At 36.0% G+C, this 18,604-nt stretch overlaps 2 protein-coding genes and 1 long non-coding RNA gene across 4 annotated transcripts in view; 2 read left to right on the top strand and 1 right to left on the bottom strand.

Annotated features, from left to right (window-relative positions):
• The first annotated feature begins 1,310 nt into the window (after nucleotides 1-1,310).
• Nucleotides 1,311-12,858, top strand: LOC120350925 (protein Fer3-like). 2 transcript variants are annotated; one of them, XM_039426232.1, is made up of 4 exons: nucleotides 1,311-1,576; nucleotides 8,222-8,765; nucleotides 10,429-10,561; nucleotides 11,618-12,858. In XM_039426232.1, exons 1-4 carry the CDS (start codon nucleotides 1,547-1,549, stop codon nucleotides 11,877-11,879), a joined length of 969 nt encoding a protein of 322 aa, XP_039282166.1. In that variant the 5' UTR covers nucleotides 1,311-1,546; the 3' UTR covers nucleotides 11,880-12,858. The 2 variants fall into 2 exon arrangements, with proteins under 2 accessions (XP_039282166.1, XP_039282165.1); XM_039426231.1 differs by lacking the exon at nucleotides 1,311-1,576 and adding an exon at nucleotides 3,850-3,996.
• Nucleotides 12,859-14,604: 1,746 nt separating this feature from the next.
• Nucleotides 14,605-16,067, bottom strand: LOC120350924. Its single transcript, XR_005571105.1, has 2 exons — nucleotides 15,912-16,067; nucleotides 14,605-14,961 (listed from the first exon to the last, which is right to left on the bottom strand). It is a non-coding gene; the product is annotated as an uncharacterized LOC120350924 (long non-coding RNA).
• Nucleotides 16,068-16,249: 182 nt separating this feature from the next.
• LOC111059844 (nuclear pore complex protein Nup155) overlaps nucleotides 16,250-18,604 on the top strand; it is a 31,489-nt gene continuing 29,134 nt past the window's right edge. Inside the window, exon 1 of the mRNA XM_039426230.1 lies at nucleotides 16,250-16,360. The gene's annotated coding sequence lies outside the window, so the exon portion shown is untranslated. The remainder of the gene's footprint in view (nucleotides 16,361-18,604) is intronic.

Here is an 18,604-nt window from a genome sequence, read left to right as displayed (position 1 = left end):
ACTTATATATGTTGGGAATCGAGGATATATTATGCTATTCTTAGGTATACGGTAAATATGAGAGTATACCTGTATTGCTGCTGTATTTCGAGAGATATGGCATATTTGGTACAATACAAAAATAGGACTACGTTACAATAATTCAGGACGAATTCCAAATTTAACTCTACATTACCAGTAACACAATTGAAATATAATATCACGATTGTTTTACCTGCTCCCGGATTCATATTCAAAAGCGAATACAGTAATATGATAACCACACCGAACGATCAGTGGCGTAGCGAAGAGGGGGTTCCAGGCTACAACCCCCCTCATGAGCCCGAAAAAGAGGCTCAAAATTCCAAGATACTACCCTCTCCACTCATAAAATTCCACTATAGGGGGCCCTCAATTTTTGGTCAACCTCCTCATTTCAAAATCCTGGATTCCACTATAGGTGAAGTCGAAAGGGGGCCCTCAATTTTTGGTCAACCCCCATTTTAAAATCCTGGCTACGCTACTAAACTGCGAACGATGTCTGCTACTGAGCTACAGTAGCCTACTGTGTTCCGGCTTTTCAGGATAAAGAAACAATAGAATAAATAAAATATCTTGTAGAAAGGGCAAATTAGAATACGGAACAAAGAGTGCAATCTTTGACTATAGTAAAAGGTGCAATATAAAAAATATGCAAAGCTGGAAGTGAAACATGGGAAGGAATTGCAATCGTATAGGCCTACTTCTCAGTAACTGACGAAATTGTTTGCTTTACAGACGCCAATTGCAACTTATGTCGTCTGTATTAAACTTTTATTTGACTAACAAATTACTAGGCCTAATAAATAAACGTGGACTATCTTTTCTATGTGTAGTACATATTTTTATTTATAGACGATAGTCTGTGTAAGCCTGTCGTTATTTTTAAGGAAAAAACATTCCATCTCATGCTTGATTATATTACTAATACATTTTATTGATAGACATCGGGTTGTGTAGGGTTATCTCCATTTCAGGAAAAAACATTCTATCTAATACTAGATTATTTTTAACAGGGCGGGGTAGTATTTATCAATAAAAAAGTAGTCTATGATGTCTATAGAATAGTCTATCTATAATAGACCATCAATATGCAAAATAATTATATAGTTTACGTTTGTAATTTGTGAAATAAAAGTCCAGACGCCTATGCCTACATATCAGCATTTCCCATGAGCCGCTGTGGACCACCAGGTGGTGAAGCATCATCGAGAGTTGAGTTGTCTCTGCGTGAAGATGATAACGAAACATGTGACCGCAGTTGCAACATAGCCGTCGCAGCAACCCCTTGCAGCTCCTCACTTGCTGTTTCCAGCTGGAATATACTCGAACGCATCAGCTAATTATATTGTTAAAAAATCTAACAATCAAAGCGACTTCACCCTGTGAGATGCAGTTGAGTTTGTGATGTGATTCAGTCTCAAAGAGGTGCCGATACAAAAGAAGTTAGCGGATTTTGTGGTCAAACAGTTTGTGATAACGCCATCATCCTTATCAGATTGTTGTGACTAAGTACGGTTGCAGAAAAATGGATTGGAGCTGCTTCAACTGGTTGATAGTAAGTAATGGGCTATTTCCAAATAATGATATGTGTAGTCCAGTCATTATAATTTCGAGGTGATGAGCATTCGCCCATTTTTTTCTAAAAAAAAAAACAACCCTCAAAACAATATGCAATCGGCCATATTGCTAATTCCTGGTAAGATGCTGCAATGCATAATGGGATCGTGTATATAGACCTGTTTCTTGACTTACGTTGCGGAACATTTAAACACCTGTCAGTAGAGTGAGGAGTGTTTCTCTTCCCTCTATTTCTTATATGGAAGGCGGCAAAATACATTTACGCACAGATAAGAGCTAAGCAGTCCTCAAAGAGAAATTGTTCCAGTCTGCTCATGGAATTTGCCATCTGGAGTACAGATGATAGTCTGCATCCTTCCACCTTGGGTGAGTGTAGCTTATCGTTATCACACACCGCCTTAGCGTAGCTTTTGGAATACGTTTTCGGAAGACATAGCCCTCGTGTCTTCTAATGCTACATCTACGCAAAATACATTTACGCACAGATAAGAGCTAAGCAGTCCTCAAAGAGAAATTGTTCCAGTCTGCTCATGGAATTTGCCATCTGGAGTACAGATGATAGTCTGCATCCTTCCACCTTGGGTGAGTGTAGCTTATCGTTATCACACACCGCCTTAGCGTAGCTTTTGGAATACGTTTTCGGAAGACATAGCCCTCGTGTCTTCTAATGCTACATCTACGCTACGCCGGACTTTACTATAGAGGAGAGATGTCTCTCAGCACCCCTAATGACCCTCCCCAACCTCTTAACATACTCTAATACCAACACTCCCCGACCCATTCACCTTACACGAGTAAACTACAAATTCCAATAGATTTGAATATAACTTTCAATCGTATTGAAACTATACTGACTACGGTTATATCCTACTTTATCGTCGGAGTTCTGGATAACATAACTACGATATTCGGAATTTGAACGATTGAAATTGATCAATTGAAGCGAAAAAGGTGACTGAATACATCATCCAGCCATTGTTATGCTCTGTCCAGACTGCGATGAGCGCTGGAAGATTAAGTCGACCCTCGCTCCTCTACGCGCTGGCACACACGCTCGGCCTACCTGCGCCATTGATATACTATGTATACTACTTAGTATACAGGTAGACAGACCGTCCCTTACCTCATACACACAAAAGGAGACTGCACTTGTGTGTGTGAGTAGTAGGAGGGTCAGCTTAATCTTTCAGCGATCATCGCAGCCTGGACAAAGTATAGTTTTGTATCACTTCCTCTTATACTGGTAACGTATTTAATAATTATTGTATTAGTTTACTATCTGGCAGGATCGCTTCGCTCGCCTTATCTAGCCAGGGGCGGGGCTCCTCTCGCATTATCCGTCTAGCCAGGGGGCACCACTCATCCCTGGACCCCCTGCTGAATCATCATAAGCAGGCATAACTGATCTCATCAGTTATGAAACGTTCATATTTTGAAGACTCGCTTCGCTCGCCTGAATTTTTCATTTGAGCTTGCTTACTCCCATCGAAAAGTAAAAAGAAACTTTCAGCGGTTTGTAATCTGAATTATGTAGCGCAGGATTGCTGAAATCCTATTTTTATCAAAATGAATTACCTACATCGTTTGGTGACTTTTTTGTGGATTTTAGTCTATTCCTTTGAGATAGAAATGATTTAGAGAACTTTAAAAACATTCATATCCAACCCTTTCAATTTACTTGAAAAATCTATAGTTGATAAGCATTTAAAACTCAATTATTATAATATCCCTCCTCACACACAGACTCGTTCTAGGTGATGAGTAGTACTATTCATTCAAATTATATAGTAAAGTTTACATTTCAAATGTTCGTAACATATAGCTTTTTCAGAATAAAAACTTTTTCATCCATTATACATAATGCAAGCCAACAATTCATCCTATAAACCAACAATTATATAATCATGTATCCTATACTAGTTTTTATCATAGAGAAAACATATAGGTAGCCTACTATACTTATTCTATGATAGGCCTATTATGATTCGTCTATGAAATGAAATATTACCGATCATCCAACATTATCAACCTCCATGATAACGGAAGCCTGCTTTTTCTCAATTGAGAGAGGGATTTTTCCCTCCTATCTGATACGAATTACGATTGAAATTATTCGGTAATTATAAGAAAACGGTTGGAAGTCACTTAAATCTAAAACAAACACCTCATTACCGCTCAACTATTTCAAACAATACGTCGGCTTTTGATGGCGATGTTTGATCAGGTGCATGCTATTAGATACTTTTCAATGAACGCATTCGTACGCGACGACGAATCTAGTGAAGCGATCACAACAGTGGTGAGAGGTTCGAACCCTGTACGGTATCGGTTATAACATCACACATCGACATGAGTTTTGTCAAAGAAGAACTCGAAAGTAGCAATGTGGAAACTGAGGTAAGCACTGTGTTCATTAGACGGCTACTCTTATTCTATCATGCTATACTTTCAATTTAATTATAGAAAATATAACTAGTACCGCGGTAAGCCTACTCTTGTATTATTTTCAAATATAAAAACGACTAGTTTCGACATTATGTCATTCTCAAGTGTATGTTTTCCAAAAAATATAACAATAAGGTGCTAGTTATCTTCTATAAACATTCAGTAGGCCTAGCCCTATTAAAATACTTCATTTTTGACTAGCAGGTAACCCATGCTCCGCAGAGGTCTGATTAAAACCTTGACCTACTGGAATCTTGAAGAATTTGATATAGGCCTATAACAATCCTCGATAAATTGAGAATCTATAATCTATATGAAAAATTTCAAGTTAATTAGTCCAGTAGTTCAAACAAGATGATGCGTCTTTCGTGAATTTCCTATCCCGTACGTGTATAAACCAATTCTTCCCTTTATTATAGCATAGATTTAATTTTTCCGTGCGATCTTCATGTCTGTTAATAGAAGTGGTTGGTTCTAGCAATGCAACGGTTCTTATTGATGATATTCTCTCATACCTTTGTTATCTAAAACCTATAGCCATAGAGAAATAATAGCGTAAGCTACGCTATTGTTTCTCTATGCTATTATAACTGAGTTTACTTTTTCTCAATTTGTTTTGTGCGTCTCAAATTTTCTCTTTTTTTGTGCAACAGATTGATGTCTAATGTCTATTAAGAGATGTTTCTCAGCATCGCAACGGTTCTTATTGATGAAACTCTCTGATGTCTTTGTTATATAAAAAATCGACCAACTGTGCTCACTTTTTAGAATTTCTCAATTTGTTTGTAGAGAAATTGTGATGAAACCTCAGGTTTTTTTAGAGAATACGTTTTTACCTCTGTTGAATTTCAATTTTTCCAGTTAATAAAAAAAGTATATTCGTATGGCTTTTGTTGGTGGGGAGTCCCTTGCGGGAAGGTCCCACCGCCTGAATATATAATTTAAGCCGTCAATGGGCCTTACGACTGTCATACTTCAGCCGGGACCGACAGTTTAATGTGCCCATCTAATAACACGGGAGTGATCTGGTTAAAAAGTTAATAATAATTCCATTTCTAATTCATTAGATACTGATGTATTCTTATTGTTCAACTTTTAACTCCAATAATATTAGACTAGTGACTAGGGATATCTCTAACTCACTCATATGGAATAATTATTGTTTATTGTTTATGACGGGACGGATTCAAGGATCCAAAGGTTCAAAGAACCCCACACGTCAACCGAAGCTTGTTGTGTTCCCAAGTAGTAAGTTAGTTAGGCAAACCAATACCTGTGTCCTTTAAATGAACCAGGAGTTTTTCCCCATACTAACATCCCATTCATCACCTTGTTGCTTGCCGAAATCCAGTGTGTTATGCTTCGCAGTCTCTTCAAACTGATTAGTCCTCGTGACCTACGTGAGTTCCACTCCTGGCGTTTTTTGTAGGTCCTTCCGCTGAGAGAGGGGACGCCAAAGTGCCTCTAGGGAGCCCGGCCACCCTCGACTCAGCCTCTTGACCCACATTTGTGCCTAGAGTTTCACCCATCTCTGGTCTCTTGGGTTTTTCTTTTTGCCCCTCCGAAACTTCGCAGGGTCGAAAGCTTCACCTCTCCCAAGAAGTTTTACCTGAATGGCCGCCCTTCTTTGATCAGTGGTGAGTTTTGGCCTCTCCACCCACAAACTCGTGACCTACGTGAGTTCCGCTCCTGGCCTTTTTGTGGGTCCTTCCGCTGAGAGAGGGGACGCCAAACTGCCTCAAGGGAGCCCAGCCACCCTCGACTCAGCCTCTTGACCCACATTTGTGCCTGGAGTTTCACCCATCTCTGGCCTCTTGGGGTTTTTCTTTTTGCCCCTCCGAAACTTCGCAGGGTTAAAAGCCTCCCCCCTCCCAAGAAGTGTTGCCTGAATGGCCGCCCTTCTTTGATCAGTGGTGGGTTTTGGCCTCTCCACCCACAAACTCGTAACCTACGTGAGTTCCACTCTTGGCCTTTTTGTGAGTCCTTCCGCTGAGAGAGGGGACGCCAAACTGCCTCTAGGGCGCCCGGCCACCCTCGACTCAGCCTCTTGACCCACATTTGTCCTGGAGTTTCACCCATCTCTGGTCTCTTGGGTTTTTCTTTTTGCCCCTCCGAAACTGCCCTGATGGGGCAGATCCGGTGGGTTTGAAGGCAATACAACATCTGGAGTTGCCTTCGGGTCCCTTTTAGTCGCCTGCTACGATAAGCAGGTATACAATTTATTAGTCTTTTTTTGACAATTTATTAGTCTTTTTCATTCAAGCAGGAATACTGTGGGTGAATTCTGGTTTTCAATGCATTCTTGAGTACGATATTCGACTCAAAGCTCCCCCAACCCACAGGGGGCATGGAATAATTACTACTGTGGTTTCTCTCTATCAATTTTCTCCACACTGATATATAAAATTGAATTAAATATATTTTGATTGAGTGTACTTTGAAGATAAGTACAGAAGCTTTTATAAGAATTATTACATTATTACTGTAGCAATTAGTCAATAATAATATTTTTTAAGTAATTCATACTGTACTCTCAGTATATATTTAAATTTTACTCCTCCACTCATTACTTTTTTACCCTGTACTTGTCTACAAGTACAGAAACAAGAAACTAAACAGTACAAGAAACTATTACTTGGCTACGGTAGGTAGGCCTACTTTTTTTTCTTCTGCTTTCATTCTCTTCAGCACAAGCCACACTAATATGAAGCATTTTCTTATAATACCCTAGAATGTAGGTAGGTATGTCATTACATACGATAATTGAATATTGTATTATTTTGTAATTTTGTTTTTATTTTGTCTTGGAATAAATTAAATTTGAATTTTAGTTATCATTATGTATTCGTAAATCAGTTCTAGACATGGTAGGTACTGGACATTGAAAAAACTAAAATTCTAGACTTATAAATATTGGCTGTAATCCATTGAAGGCCATGAAAAATGTTTAAAACAATTTTCTAGGGTTGTTGGTAGAGTGCAGCCTAAACGAAATCTGAACAGCTCTTAGATATTTTTGTAATTCTTGGCTATTTGTATTTGATATATGTATTTTCTTTCATTATGTTTTGAATATGTATTTATTGTATGGCAAATGAATGATTTGATTTGATTTTGATTTGAATTCAGAATGTACCACATCATAGTAAGTGCAATCATACCATAATTTAATCCACCAGATGTCACATTTCGTTCAAACCTTCAAACCGTTCAAACAATTTTGAGTAGATAGCTTTCTATATTGTTATGAAGGTGATGGGGTAGGTTTGGTAGATATCTATAATGAATGAAAACAACTTGATATTGTCAAAACCACTCATTTGATTCTATTGAATATTGATAATTGTTATTATTGGATTGAGAGTTTCGGTTGTTAATAATGATTAATCATGTAGTGTAACACCCGAAACTAGTATCACAAATTTATTGTTCCAATAGATTGTTGGTCTTGACAACATCAAGTGGTTTTCATTAGATACTGTAGGCTATTACCATAGAGAAACAATAGCGTAAGTAGATATCCCATGGTATAGGGCGTTTATGTCGCAACTTTTACTGTTATCTCAAGCTGATAGTCCACGTAGCTCTTTCCTGTGAAGCCTTATGACGCTGGTAGTTTCTCATATTGTGCCGTTCATAAACTCTTACCCGGTCAAAACAGTAAAAATCGACAATAATCGGCTTGAGATAACAGTAAAAGTTGCGACATATACCATGGGATATCTACTTACGCTATTGTTTCTCTATGCTATTACTAGCTGCGGTTGTTACACCATTATCAATCACCATCATAATAACCAAAACTAGTATCTCAGATTGTATCAATAAATTAGTGGTTTTGACATGCAATAAAATATCTCTGTTACAATTTCTAACCATATGTCAAAAGTGCCCTGTTGCATGATAAAATTCAAGCTTATATTTTTGTAATTTCCTATTCTAATAGCTAGCTGACTACTAGTATTATTAGTTTGTATTTTCTCATTCTAACAATTTGTCAAACAGGGTCCTGTTGCAGGAGAAGATACAACCTAATATTTATAATAATTTGTATAATATTTTTTATAATTTTCTATTCTAATAACCAGCTGACTACTAATATTATTAGTTTGTATTTTCTCATGCAACAGGGCCTGATTAGGTATGTGAAACTGATAGATTTCCAATTTGTTTGAAGGATTTGGTGCCTGCAGTGGAAAGAGAACTAATGTTGGACTGTGGTCCGGAGATTCCGTCCAGCCCCACCGAAAATGCTGACAGTGCAGAGATACAGAGCGAGCCATTATGCCTTACCACGCTGGAGCCTCCTCCCTACAACATGACCTGCGCACCACTTGACATGACCACTGTGAACTACGCCAACAGTTGCCAGCCTCCACCGCTAGTCAGCGCCACATCAACTCACGACAGCGCATGCGCAGTAGATTACAACGCATGCGCAGCAGATTATAACAGCGTACGCGCACCTACTGACCACAACGCATGCACAGCAAATTATGACAGCGCATGCGAACCTACTGACAACAGCGCATTCGCATCTACTTATGACATCTCATATGCACCTGCACCTACTCATGACAGGGCACCCGCACCTATTGACGATGGCACATACGCACCTACTGATGACAGCACATGTGTACCACCTCAAGGCACCACATGCGTGCCTACTCGCAAAACAACCAGAAGCCAGTGGAGAGCGCGACAGACTCAATCAGATAAAGGCAAGTAAATCACTTAAATTCATCCTCAGCATCAAACTGAATAATATTCGATGAAGTATATTAGTAATATTAGAGAAATAATATCATAGTACCTTTTTTCTCCCGATTTTTGTTATATAAACACTCATATAAAAGACAATAACTAGTTTTGGCTTTCAAACCATTTTCAAGTCTCTTTTTCTTTCGAGTAGCCCTATTGAATAATTTCATAGATTAAACTTTGACGTGTCACATACTGCAGGAGCGCTGCTTCCTTCTTGTAGTTCCATTATGAAGAATAAGGAAATAAAGAAAGAATAGGAAACTAACATTTTCTCCAAATATGTGTCTTCATAACCTGTGTGAGAACACTATATTCACAATGAAATAAGTTGAGACTTAGGCAAAATTATAACGTTCATGTTGCTAAATTGTGAGATATTTCAATTTTTTCATGCAAGCCCATGCTATGACAGAATATATTCAAATTGACATTGGTTGAATGGGAAGTGTTGATGTTATTGAAAATGCTCACAGTTTAAATTGGATATCACTGTATAGTCTGTCCAAGCAGCCGTGAGCCCTGAAGGAATAAGCTGACCCTCGCTCCCCCACGCGCAGGCACACACGCCCTGCCTAACTGTGCTATTGGGTCTTCTAGAAATGAACGAAGAACAATTCAATTGAAACCAATAGAATGTCTGTGCTATTCCTTGTGCTGAGAAATTACATTTATCTAATTGTTAACTTTTCTTAATTTGTACTCTAATTACTGAAATCTACATATCATTCCTTTCAAAATGAGTCCAAACACGGTACATTTGTGACAACTCTAATAAGCTTTTGAAAAAGTATAATTTATTTATTATATTGCAACCTTTTGACTATAAAACTGTTTAAAGTTGTCACAATTGTACCGTGTTTGGACTCATTTTGAAAGGAATAATTTTTAGAGTTCAGTAATTGGGGTACAAATTAAGTAAAGTTGACAGTTGGAAAAATGTATTTCTCTAGCACAAGTAGGCGATTCATAGAAGAATCATTAGCGAGCAGGTATGCAGACCGTCCCTTTACTCACACACACACAAACGTGGTCTGCGATTGGATGTGTGTGTGAGTAGTGGTGGGTCGGCCTAATCCTTCAGAGCTCACGCGCCTGCTTGGACAGGCTATAAAAAAACATCATGATGAAAATATGCATGGACAAAAATACATTGTACATTCCCATGTAGCTATCGCTATCCACACAGAAGAAACTCAATTATTATAATAACAAACAACCACAATTATGTATGGTCGATGTTAGTATTGTAACTTTGTTTTATTATGCAATTTGTCTTCACTAATGTAAAATTTTTATTCTTAGTTTTGAACTCACAGCAGACGCTCAGATATTTCCTTGCCGGCTGTGCCAACAAGAATAATTTATTTTTACTATATTGTGAAAAATCTATTTGATTTTATATTGTAACTTTCCTCAATTTGTAATGTTGATCTGGCAAATAAAGCTATTATCATTAATTGTTATGCAATAATAAAATGTGTACCTGGATTTTTAGTTTAGTAAGACAGGAACAGACCAAGTTATATATTATAGGCTATTTATTATATTATTTATCACTGTAGTACATGAAGTTTGAATTTCCACCACAACCTAATACAGTGTTGTATTTTTCCATTGCAGATTACAAGAAGACAGCATGTGACAGAGAGCGAACAAGAATGAGAGACATGAACATCGCGTTTGATGCTCTCAGAGATAAATTGCCGTTATGCAAGCCTCCTGGCAAAAAACTATCCAAGATTGAATCCCTCAGGTGAGAGTAGCAACAAAGAAATTAGAAATACTTTTATCCTTAAAAGAGAATATCCTATTCTTTACCTCTTTGGTAGAAACCTTACGATTCCCTTGATGAAAATGTTGAAATATGGGTTCGAATCACCGAGTAGCAATGATTCAAACTAATAATATTTGGCAGAGCCCGCTTGAGAGTGAAAACATAGTTAAGCGGTGAAGGTAGCTTCAAGCTTGAGAGTGTACTTAAATAGGTCAGAAGCCTCAGAACATACCGCTCCACTATGTGCACCCCCATTTAAATACATGCATTACATTCATCACTCTCAAGTTTAAAGCTACCTTCGCCGCTCTACTAAGTTTTCTCCCCAAGGGATCCGAAGTTCTTCTCTTGACTTATCAGTGTTTTGAGATATCAGTGCTATCTCTCTATTTTTGACTTTGTTGTGCATTCTATTGATGTAACAATAAAATGAATTTTAATTTTATCACGTAGACAACCGCTCCCGTAGCATAAGAATATATCCCATAGTATAGGGCGTCTATGTTCTAATTTTCACTGTTAACTGAAGCCGATATAATCCTAGTATTTCTTTTTTGTGAAGCTATGTGACGCTAGTAGTCTCACATATGTGCCGTTCTTACACTCTCACCCAGCCAAAACAATAATAGTAGTAATCAGCTTGAGTTGACATGAAATTAGCTTGAAATTTGGAACATAAACTACCTATACCATGGGATATCTTCTTATGCTATCTTTTCTCCATGATACTAGATAATAGTCGACAGAAATAATCTTGTTGGCAAAAAATCTGCTTGAAATTTGGAACATAGACTACCCATAACATGGGAAATCTTTATAATGGCGTCATATAGCTGAAACATGTTGTGAGTAAACTATTTTAAAAATCGTACTTCAATTTATTTTTTTATTTATATTTACATGGGATAGGTACCTTCTTCTGCTATCTTTTCTCTATGGTTTATAGCTCTCGGACACTTGGCGTGAGCTTCAACTTTTGCTAGCATCTTCCTTATTTGATATTGTATCAATGTTTGAATGTTCGTTATTTCACAGGATGGCGATACGTTACATCAACCACCTACAAGGGTTGCTTGAATTTGGCAACGAATACGACGACCGTTTCCTGCCTTGTGAGCATTCCTCCCCCGAAGGCCGCGACGACCTCACACCTCCGCCGCCCACCCAATGGGCCCCCTCTGCCCCCCTCTACTACTACCAGAGTCCACTCACCATTCCCCCAACAGCATCCATACCACCATTCAGCAGTTACACTGTTCCCTATACACCATATCACACCACTGCTTACAACCATTGATCAATGTATAATTCATTCAATTTTGTGTTATTACATTGTGATGTTTTATTTCTAGTATAGTAGGCCTAAAAGAAAAAATGTATGTATAAGATTAAAATGTGTTTATTGTAATGTTTTCTTTCTAGTATAGAAGCCTACAATTTAAAAAAAATGTATGTAAACTATAAGAAAGAAAATGTTTTTATTGAAATGTTTTCTTTCTAGTATAGTAGGCATACAAGAGAAAAAACGTGTTCCCTTTTTTAAAGGGAACGTATTCCATTTATAAAGGGAACGTATTCCCTTTTATAAACCTTTCAATTTTGAACAGTGTTTTCTTATATTTAGAATTACTCACACTCTGCATTCAGACTGCAAGCATTGCCTTTGCCTAACCTTTGGGGTCTCTCAATTCAATTTTAATTCATGATTTTTTAAAAATCTATATTGTATGATTTCTTTTTTTAATTAAATTAGATTGAATTTTATTTTAGCCTAGCTTTATATTGTTTTGTATTTGATGGCAATTATATCTATAATTTATGTTTCATATTATTTATTATTTTGTCATGAAGGAGATTGATGATTGAATGAAATGTTTTGTGAGTGAATGAAAAGGACTAATGAATGAAGTATTGCAAACCATATGAATATTATTTTTTGCTTATTCGAAATTGACTGACGATTGGAATGAACTACCATATGAATATTATTTATTTGTAAGAATTTCGAAATGAACTGACCACTGAAATATATACCATATAAATATTATATTTTTGGAAGTTATTCGATATCTTTCCAGAAAAAAGCTGGCATATTATGTGCCTTAAAAATTTAATCAAGTTGTGTTTTGAATTTGAAATATCTATTTAGATTTTAATAAAAGTTCTAAGAGAATTAAATACTGTTTCCAATTTATTTTTCGGATTAATATATAGTATAATAATAAGTATAGTTATGTGCCTTGTGTAAATAGAATGCAGAGTTGCAGACTGCTGCAGATTAATCAATCAAATTATTTATTGTCACACAACATTAAAATGTTACAACGTCATTAATAACACAGAAAAAATCAATTTAAAAAATCTATTACAAAGAAATCTTCAACTTTATATAAACATTCATTGACCAGTACTTTTTTCAAAATATTTACAGTAACTATTACGCGTATGGTACGCGTATGATGCCCGGTCAGAAGTTGTTGGGAACGCATCAGTTAGCAAGAGAATGTAGCGGTGAACTGGTTACCAACGCGGTGCATACGTGGTTACAACGGGGTTTGCAGGCGTCACGTGCCATGCAAGGAGCGTTCCGTCACAGAAAAAAATATACTGGCCAACAAATGTTGACCTGGACGTGCATGGCACGCTCCGTGCTTGGCCGGTGACGGAACGGTCTAATGGGTGTATTACATATCAAATGATGCAAAGAATATTTTTTTGCATGTGTCGGTACGGGCACGGTCATGGTATGATACGTTCTAGTGGGTTCGAACCTTTAAAGCTCATTCTTTTGATATTTTCAGGCAAAGCGTTATAAAGTTTTATTAACATGTATTGCCAGTTTTTTTGAGAACTTGTAAATTGGCAATACTCGACTCTTATATTATTCCTATGTCTAGTGTTATGTTGGTGTATCCTAGAGTTAACATCATATTCATTTTCAGTTTTCTTCACTGAAATCAAGCATGACAATACATACAAAGATGGCAGTGTTAATAGTCCGAGTTCAATAAATAATGATTTGCATGGAGTACGAGGAGCCTTGTGGCAAATTATTCTTACTGCTTTCTTTTGACATTTAAACAAGATGTCAGTAGTTGAGCCATTGCCCCACTGCTGGATTCCACATAGCAAAAGGCTATGAATATGGGCAAAGTAAACACTCATTAGAACAGACATATCTACAATATTACATAATCTACGTAAAAGGAAGATGCCCTTGTTGATTTCAAGAGAAAGTAGTTCTCTTCTCTGGCTAACTATCAATTATTATAATAAACTAGATGGAAATTCGATGAGCGCTACTATTCAAAAATTATTTGTCTAGTATTTTTGAATAGTAGCTCATCGAATTTCCATCTATAGCGGTTTACCCTGTTGTCAATATATCCAGTAGCAGAAGTCTTCGGGGTGAATTACAGTATTTAATTTGGATTTTTGTTTAATAATAATTAATTCATTAGCATTTGAATAATTGCAATATCTCAGCAATTTCCATTTGTAGGCAAACTATCAACTCTGATATATACCCAAAGCCAAGTATTAGTACTGTATCTAGTATAATGATCAAGAATAATGAATAGCTTGAATAGAATATTTCTGAATAGCGTTTATAATGGAAGGTGATAATAGAAGTCACAAAAATTTAACTTATAACAAATTTAATACTTTTGAACAATACATAAAAAAACACAAATCTTGATTAAAAAAACATGTTTCAATAGTAGAAAATTAGTTATGTGAAAATGGAATGAAGAAAACAACGCTTCAAGAATTGAATTAAAGCAGACTTTCTAAGCAGACTTTCTAAGGAAATTCAATTGAAAATTGTTGGTTCAAATTTGTGCTTGTAGTGTTTCGTAACTGTAGCAGCATACTGAGGTGAAATTCCAGTGTACGTGGAATGACTAGCATTAATCATTATTATTAATAGTATATCAACTTAATCAATACTTTAGAACAAAACTCACTTCTAGAATTTTCCATTTAAGAATAACAAAAACTTAGATTTGTGGAATTTTTTCAGTTTTTGCCAGTGCTCTCTAAACTCAAATATAATAGCCATTGATATTCCAATAATGAGAAGAAATAAAATACAAGAGGTTCATGAAGATTTAAGATGAGTTTCACTGTCGTTACTTGCGGGCTTCTTTGAAATGGGGCACTCCATTATTGTGTTGCCATCTTCATCTGTTTTTTCCACACAGTTGACGCAATTGAACGGGACTTTGGTGACTTTTTTACCATCCTTGTCTGTTACTTGCCATGGATTCCAAAACCTCAGGATGAAAGGCTGGAGAATGCGCCAAACGATAAGCAGGAATGGTATCATGAAGCATGGAACACACACCATCTTGAATTCGGCCGACAATAGTTGTGTTCTGAAAAAACAAATTTAATCTATTTATTACAATAATTATAAGTAAATTTAGTCTGGGCTGATAAAAAGTTTTGGGTGCTTCAAAAATTACTCTATGACTTTTATAATTCATACACATTTATGAAACAATGTACAGAGCTTATTTGGGGGTTGTTTTAAAGAAAAACATTTCAGGTTTTTATTAGGACATTTTTATAGGGCAAAATTGCGTCATACTAATTGCAAATGGTGGTTGAATAGAAAATGGCTTTTACACTGGAACAAGCGTGCTTGGATTTTATTTCTATATTGAATGAAGATAATGTTTTAGCACATTCGAGTCTAGTGGAGGCAGCAATTTACAATGTAACTAAACTACTAAAGCCACTGTTTGTTATTGCGCAATTTTATACTTTCAAACAAGGTGTTTCTATTTGTGACAACATTAAATACAGTTCTATAAAATAATATATAAAACGTTTTTTAAATATTTTAAAAAATGAATCATCAAACTTTTGAAACAGTCTGTATAGTTAAATTCAACATGTAGAAAACTTAAAACAGGCTAGAGAACTGTAATGTCATACGTCAGGGTCATTAAGATTGCACAATTTAAAATCAATGTGAAGGCTTGTTAATTGGGTAAATGGCTAAGATGGACTTTAAACAATAATATTAATAAGTCACTGTAATATGAATCCAGTGAAACAACTATATTAACTAAATGTGAATAAATGCAATTTGTATATGGTTTATTAGATAGATACAGGATATGCATTAGAATTAATATTATATTTTTTGTTTAATGTACAACAATGGAATGAGTATATCAAGGTTGAGCATTTACTGGAGTTAACAATGTCTTAAACTAAACACTGGAATAATAAATATTTAATGCAATAACAGTTATAACTAATTTCAAAAATTGTAACAGTAGACAATATATTACTTGATTAAAAAAAATAAAATTACCTGTAAAAAGATTTTGAACACAATTTAACCTCAAATTCACTTCCTTCTTCCTTGGTTTTCACTTGTCAAACAATCATTGATTTCAGCAGAGTCAGCTGACAAACTCATGTAAGCTTGTGGATCAGCTGATACTGATAATTTCAGTTCCTGTTTTCCAGTAAATTGATAAAACTATCATTACAAATAAAACTCTATTCGGCTAATAAAAAATAATTGTTGATTTTGATTGCTCGACTTATTGCAAGAAATATATTCAATACGGTATTTAACTGTACACTCATGAAAAGTTTAGATGGCATTGATAATATATCACGGTGTACCTGATTTCTTCGATCTTCAAATGATTTTGATCGTTCGATCGTTGGATCGTTGCACCTTGGCGCCATGCATCACAGCCAGCAGTTATTGTGTGTCTAGGTTAACATTTACTGGATTTTCATCAATTTCAGGTATCAAATCGTTTTAATTACTTAATTAATTTCTATTTAAGTTATTATTTCAAAAGTAATCAATTATCATTAGTTAGCCAATTGGGGTATTGTCTACCCCACATTGATGGTTTTGCTAGTCACCGGTCATTAAACAGTTTCAATTTTATTGGCTTATTCGTATTTCGTATCATAAAAACATACCTTATCATACCTAAAGTATATAATTCATATATCATCAAGTAATATTCTTATTTAAACTGAGTTTCTTGACATTATTATTTACTGTGGTTTCTCATTCAACTTTGTAGGTTATGTTTGCAGTGTAGATATTTTTATAAAAACAAATATTAGACTGGATGAAATTTCTCAACACAATACCAGTAACTAGATTTCTAGGTGTGTAAGAAATTCACCTCTTGCATATTGCTCTGATAGTTTTATTATGATTTGCTTCAACCATGTTAATAGGTCTTTGAAACGCTCATGAAAATGTTTTATTGGATCTTTTTCACAGGGCCTAAAGTTTCAATATTTCACTTTTGCCTGTATTCATAATATTAGCAATTCAAATGGCTCATTCCAATTCAATTTTGTCTGTGACCAGTGTATGTACCGGATAGACATTGTCGTTTATTAAAATCACAGAAGTTCAAACGTTTACACTTATCTCAAAATGGCCGTTTAAAGAGCCCGAAAAATCGTACAATCCCGTCCTTATTCAAAGAGAGAGAGAGATGTTTATCAGTTTCTCTCAAAGCACTCTCTTGTACACTTTTTCATCCAGCTCTCGCACCTGCAGTGAAAGTCCCAATGCGTACATTGAAAAATGTTCAATGTACGCATTGGGTAGCAAGTGTACAGCTTAGCCAATTCAAAGTAGGGATGGTCAATAATGTCTTGCCTCCTAGTTAAGTAGTAGTGGATCCGGCCTCTTGCTTGGAGTGTGTGCAGTTGGTCTTTCAGAAGCATAAGGGAGCTCGGCACATACCGATATTGACTGAAGACAGTGAGTATTCCTAGCTTCATGGAGTTGTGTTGTCAGCAAAAAGCAGGGCTTTTCTATCTTTATTCAGGTCATTTATAAAAATGAGGAACTTAACAGCAGAGAGCCGAGAATTGATCCCTGCGGCACTCCATACTTAACCTAGAGCTCTCGTGATTTAGCACCGTTTAATATTACAACCTGCTTATGCCGTAAAAGGTACTCCTTCAATGTTTCCATGGTTACACCTCCAATATCATATTTCATGAGCTTCCCTAGTAAAATATTATTAGATACGCAATAGAATGCCTTGGTGAAGTCACAGAGGGTCATGGCAGTTTACTGTTTCTTCTCCATTGCCTTAAGTATGGATTCCTTCAAGCGTTGGACAGCATCAGTAGTCGACCTGGCACGGTGAAAACCAAATTGATCCTCTGTAAAGATTGAATTCTCAAAATAAGCTGAAAATTGAATGAACATCACAGACTCCATAATCTTGCAAAAACAGAAATCAGAAATATAGGTTGGTAATCTGACAACTCTTTAGTATCACCCTTTTTGAAAATTGGCACTGTTCTTGAAATCTTTCTTAGATCAGGAAAGAAACGTTGTTCAAGATAGCTGTAGATTAGTCTGCTAAGTGGTGAGGCTATTGAAGAGATGTCTCTTCTAATGAATCTTCATTAGAAGAGTAGACATGCCATAGACATCAGGACTTCTCGAGCACTTGTAGACATTTACAATATCTACCTAGTCTATAGGTGTTACTCCATCCGTCAAATACACGGTTCTTCAATGTCACTGTCAAGTAAAAGCAACTACGATTTGTGTAACAGTGAACAAAAAAAAATGTTGAAATCACTTGACTTGCATTTTTAGGTAGAGCCGACTATTTCTTTGTCACTATTTCTTAATAGTAGATGGCAGAATCAGTATATGGTTCTCAGTATAATCAATATTCAGTAATCAGTATTCTCAGTAACCTATATGATATCAGCAGATAATGGCAGAATCACTAAGGCTTTAATATTCCTCTATCGAGATCAAAACGACCTACTGTGAATATAGAAAGAAGAATAGGTTGAAAAAGAAAGTTCAAAATTCATTGGCCAACTCAGCTGTGACAATGAATTTTGAACTTTCTTTTTCAACCTATTCTTCTTTCTATATTCACAGTAGGTCGTTTTGATCTCGATAGTGGAAAATAACTATCAAATAGAGAATTGTATTTCTCAAAGAACTGCACGAAAGCCAAACCAGGCTCACTGTCCACAATAATT

Source organism: Nilaparvata lugens, chromosome 4 (assembly GCF_014356525.2).
Source record: "Nilaparvata lugens isolate BPH chromosome 4, ASM1435652v1, whole genome shotgun sequence".
Classification (NCBI taxonomy): domain Eukaryota; kingdom Metazoa; phylum Arthropoda; class Insecta; order Hemiptera; family Delphacidae; genus Nilaparvata; species Nilaparvata lugens.
Note: the sequence above shows the minus strand (reverse complement) of the source record. Positions and strands in the feature narration are given on the sequence as shown.

Excerpts from the sequence above, each read along its gene's own strand:
- LOC120350925 (XM_039426231.1), top strand. The coding sequence starts at position 3,949 with ATGAGTTTTGTCAAAGAAGAACTCGAAAGTAGCAATGTGGAAACTGAG. Across the intron at positions 3,997-8,221 it reads GTAGCAATGTGGAAACTGAG|GATTTGGTGCCTGCAGTGGA; the intron begins GTAAGCACTGTG and ends ATTTGTTTGAAG. Across the intron at positions 8,766-10,428 it reads ACAGACTCAATCAGATAAAG|ATTACAAGAAGACAGCATGT; the intron begins GCAAGTAAATCA and ends TTTCCATTGCAG.